Source organism: Bidens hawaiensis, unplaced genomic scaffold (genome assembly GCF_021521415.1).
Source record: "Bidens hawaiensis isolate Kalapana, Puna unplaced genomic scaffold, B.hawaiensis_p1.1 tig00031486_1, whole genome shotgun sequence".
In the NCBI taxonomy this organism is placed as follows: domain Eukaryota; kingdom Viridiplantae; phylum Streptophyta; class Magnoliopsida; order Asterales; family Asteraceae; genus Bidens; species Bidens hawaiensis.
The window spans coordinates 162,257-166,991 of record NW_027505213.1 but is presented as its reverse complement, the minus strand read 5'-3'; the positions used below and the strand labels follow the sequence as shown (position 1 = coordinate 166,991).

The 4,735-nt window shown below is 32.4% G+C and overlaps 1 protein-coding gene across 1 annotated transcript; it reads right to left on the bottom strand.

Annotated features, from left to right (window-relative positions):
- Nucleotides 1-574: 574 nt before the first annotated feature.
- Nucleotides 575-4,735, bottom strand: LOC143611527 (28 kDa ribonucleoprotein, chloroplastic-like). Its single transcript, XM_077085725.1, has 4 exons — nt 4,267-4,735; nt 2,610-2,705; nt 1,253-1,534; nt 575-854 (listed from the first exon to the last, which is right to left on the bottom strand). Exons 1-4 carry the CDS (start codon nt 4,618-4,620, stop codon nt 747-749), a joined length of 840 nt encoding a protein of 279 aa, XP_076941840.1. The 5' UTR covers nt 4,621-4,735; the 3' UTR covers nt 575-746.

Here is a 4,735-nt window from a genome sequence, read left to right as displayed (position 1 = left end):
ATTTATATATGTGTTAAATAAATACATATAAAAAATACACAAATCAAGTATATGGTCGAGCCTTGCAACTATTTACCATTTTCGTCTTCAATTTTTGTCTCAAGTCTATAAACTTAAAAATATATAAATCAAAATATAAAAATCTTTTTTAAGTTCAACCTTCTATACTCTTCTTTCAAAAGAGCACTACATAAACTTTTCTTAAGTTGCTTTTAATTTATTAAGTCATGTACTTTGTTAAGCCTTAAATCATAAACTATATTATAATGTTTACATTTTTATACATTTTGTTTAATATGTTATTATCAGATACTTAACATGAATAACTGCTCATGACCAGTAAAACTAGTCAAAAACATCCTGTTGTCAGTTTAAAAGCATCCACAATAAGAGGGCTAAAAACATAGACAACGTCACGTCTTCAAAAACGCACCCTCTTTATCCTATCACATAACCAACATTTACACAATAACGTTTATCCTCTTTCTCCTTCACGTCTATTATGGATGCATTAAGAGGATTTCATCATTATTGTAATTTTTTAAGAACTTTAAAATGTTTTACAATAAACCTTTCAACAAATCCACAACCACCAAAAATCATAACTAATTCTTTCTAAACTTTGATTCCATATGATGAATCCCACATAAGCCCAACATCCAAATCTACACAAATGAAAAATAGCACCCCTAATACATAACAAAACCTCCATTGCTTCTTTCACTAGTTACACTCAACCGGATCAACTACAATTCGCCATGTTCCTCAGCAGCGGTTTTGATATCCTCGTTCCGTCCAGAATTATCACTAGACTTTTCACTGATTTTTAAAATAATTGGCCTTCCGAGCAATTCCTACATAAAGAAGCGATCTATTATGAACAAGTTCTTTTTTTAAAATAACTATGTTAGAAACTCGTGCATCACATAGGTCGAATAAATCCAACATGTTGCAAACCAGCAGTTTCTATGAAGATTTGTATACTGGATGCCATCAGCCATTGGTGAAATAAGAAACAATGAAAATTTAAGGATTATAAAGTTATATTTTACAATAAAATATAATTAAAATCTTCTGATTATTCAGTAAGTTTTAATAAAATATTAGAATAATTTTAGATATTTTAATATCTAAAATCATTATTACCATCTAATAGGAGAGAGGCGGAAAATAAAAATCGAGGCTTCACCAGAAGTCAACATGTGGCAACCTAAACGGCTAAATTACTTATTTATTAAAATCAAATGGTTACCTTTCCATTCAAGGTTGATACCGCAGATTCGGCTTCTTGTTTCGATCCAAATGAGACAAACCCGTATCCAGCCGAGCTTCCTGATGGGCTAAAAACAACTCTGGTGGAAACTGGATTGAAATCAACAAAGAATTGTTTAAGATTTGAAGCTCGAACTTTCCATGCGAGATTTGACACGAACAACTTATGGCAGGTCTCACTCGAGTGTGGACCGGGATATCGAGGTGACGGTTTCTTGAATTTCTTTGCATATTCAATCTTGATAATCCTACCCAAAAGCTCCTGGAAAACATTGATATGAGCCCGTCATAAGTTGAAGGGTCCAAGGGAGACTAAAGGGTTGGGAATGCTGAAGAGTCAAAATAACCGCAAGATTTACTACTACAATTAGGCTTATTTATATGTTTGTGTTCTAGTTTACATGATATGAATGTTTATGTTGATCAAAATTAAGGTTTATATACCTTTTTAATCGGAGATCTAATCCTTCTCAAATCGGATTAACCGGAGACTAGCCCCTCTCGAATCGGGCCAACTATCCTTGTTCTTGTTTATCTCTATCAATTCAATATTCTCTAATCGGGCCAACTATCCTTGTTCTTGTTTATCTCTATCAATTCAATATTTTATTTTCGGGGTTCTATCAGACATGTAATCCAAAAGTTTACTAATGCTCTAGTTTGACTTTGGAAGTCAAAATCAAGATTTCAACATCACTATCATTATGTTTTGATTAGGTCTGTAACAGAACAGTAGACGAATCGAACGTTTGTGAACTCTTCAGCGGAAAGTTCATTTATGTTCGTTTATTTAATAAACGAACAAACATGAACATGTTTTTTTTTGTTCACTAAATTAAACGAATGAACATGAACACATGTGTCGTCCACTCATTTATGTCCGTTCATATATATATATATGTCCGTTTATCTTCGTTCGTCTTTTGTTCGTCCATTTATTTTTGTTTTTAAATATGTAATTTTATAGTTTTTAAAAATAAATAAATAAATATATATATATATATATATATTAGTAAATAAAAGCCCATAACTGATATCCATATCTCGCTGCTTTTAATGTCGTTTGTGTTTGTTCCATCATGTTCGTTTAAGTTTGTTTGTTTATGTTTTTCTGTGTTCGTTTACATTCGTGAACTGTTCGTTTAGGTTTTAAGCGAGAACGAGCATGAACATGAACGAACACGAATATTTTCTTCATTAACATTAACAAAAAGTTCGTTCGATTATATGTTCGTGTTCGGTTAAGTTACTTTCGTATTCATTTGGTTCGTTTATAGGCCTACGTTTGATTAACCTTGAAAACTCCGAAAGAGAATACAACGAAAAACTAAACTTACATGGGAATCAAATTTCTTGATTGCAGCTTGAGCCTCATCTCCAGAAGACATTGTAACAAATGCAAATCCTCTCTTCCCATCCTCTCTTTTTATTATCTATAACCATAAAAAGCAAAAATTTATAATAAATCAACTACACGCAGTAGGTTTCAAGTATACCCGTTAGTTTGTTAAAAATACTAGTTGGGTATATCCGACCCAAAACATATCAAGGTATGTATCAGGTATATATAAAAACAGTAATTAAAATAATGAGCAGGCCGGGTATATGTATTTTTTAAATAAAAAATAAATAAGGTACATATACTTAAAATTAATAAATAAAACACGCCGTGTGTATAATTGGGTAAACGGGTATATGTGATCGGGTAATGAGGTTTGGTAAACGGATACATCACCGTGTCCCAAACCCGTGAAAACTTTCAGAAACCCGATTCCGTTTCCTTTCGGTTTTCATTGCCATGATGCCTAGGGGTGAGCAACTTAACCACCATAACCGTTAACCAAACCGCTTTTAACTGATAGCCGACATAACCAGTAGGTTGGTTTATTTAATCTTTGACACCCGCCAAATGCTGGTCGATTTTGTTAAATATAATTCCAAACCCGTCGTAACCGAACCAACCCATTCATTTAACCGACATGTTTGGGATTAACTTTCATTAAACATATTGTCGTATTATACCTAGGCTTGTAAACGAACCGAACGTTCGGTGAACTGTTCATGAACCGTTCGACGGGAAGTTCGTTTATGCTCGTTTATTTAATAAATGAACGAACATGAACAAAAAATTTGTGTTCGTTTATTTAAACAAACGAACATGAACGCATGTTCCGTTCGTTCATTTATGTTCATGAATGTTCGCTTATTTATGCCTGTTTATTTATGTTCGTTTATGTGTTAATAGAAAATAATTTAATATTATCTGGATTAGTTATCTATTTAAAGGTTTTATATTTGTTAATTTGTGTTCATTTAATGGTGTTCATTTATGTTCGTTTATGTTTGTTTGTGTTCATTTACATTTGTTCATATATGTTCATTTATCTTTGTTCAGTTATGTTTGTTTTTAAACAAACGAACACAAATGTCCATTTTTAAATAAACGAACATGAACATAAATATTTGTTCGATCAAGTGTCCGTGTTCTTTTGAAGTTAAATGAACGAACCCGAACATGCCCTTTTTCGTGTTTATTCGATCCGTTTACAGGCTTTCATTATTCACATTGATGAATACATCGGTCTCAATCCCTAGGCTATGCCGATTTTATTTTAGTTTGTTTGTGTTCGTGAACACATTAATTTCCTTAATGAACAAACACAAACATAAGATCTCGTTCGGTAAGTGTTCGTGAACACATTATTTTCTTAGCGAACGAACATGAACAAGGTCTTGTTGGTGTTTGTTCGGTTCATTTACAGCCCTAATTATACCATTTTGATGTTTTTGGTTCAACATTTATTTTAATATTCATTGTTGGATTATATACTCCGATTTTTCTTAATATCTGGTATTAATATTATGAATTATATGTATTATTGGATTATGTCATGTCGTATTTTGGTACTAAACTTTTAGGCCCAATTACATTGTTTTGACGTCTTGCTATAATATTCAAAACCGATTAACTAAAACCGACATATAAAGTTAAACCTCAACATCTGCCACACTTCCACATGCACCAAAGAAGTCTTTAACATCAGCAACACTGAAAGACCATGGAAGATTAAGAACAAACAGCTTCCTTTTATTATCTTCTTTCTGGGTTTGCTTCAGTTTCACTTCTTCTTCTTCATCTTCTTCTTCTTCTTCTACTGCTACTGAAACAATATCTTGTTGGGCTGCTAATATTGGAATTGGAATTGGGTGTTTGGAATAGATAATCTTGGGGGTCAAAATTGGGATTTTAATTGAAAGATTTGATTTTGTGTGGAAGTTTAATTTGGGGTTTGGAGAAGATTCGATAATATGGAAGTATGAGAGGTTTAGTGATTCAAGTGCAGCCATGTTTGGTTGGTTGTTTATCCTGTTTGAAAGCTTAGGATAATAAAAGGATATTATTAATCAATTGTGTTGTGTACTTGTGTAGTTGTGTTGTGTTAGATTTTATATGTTGGGTTTG

Coding starts and splice junctions, on each gene's coding strand:
- LOC143611527 (XM_077085725.1), bottom strand. CDS start 4,620: ATGGCTGCACTTGAATCACTAAACCTCTCATACTTCCATATTATCGAA. Junction 2,706..4,266: donor GAAGTGTGGCAGATGTTGAG/GTTTAACTTTAT, acceptor TTATGGTTATAG/ATAATAAAAAGAGAGGATGG. Junction 855..1,252: donor TATCAACCTTGAATGGAAAG/GTAACCATTTGA, acceptor TTCTTTATGTAG/GAATTGCTCGGAAGGCCAAT.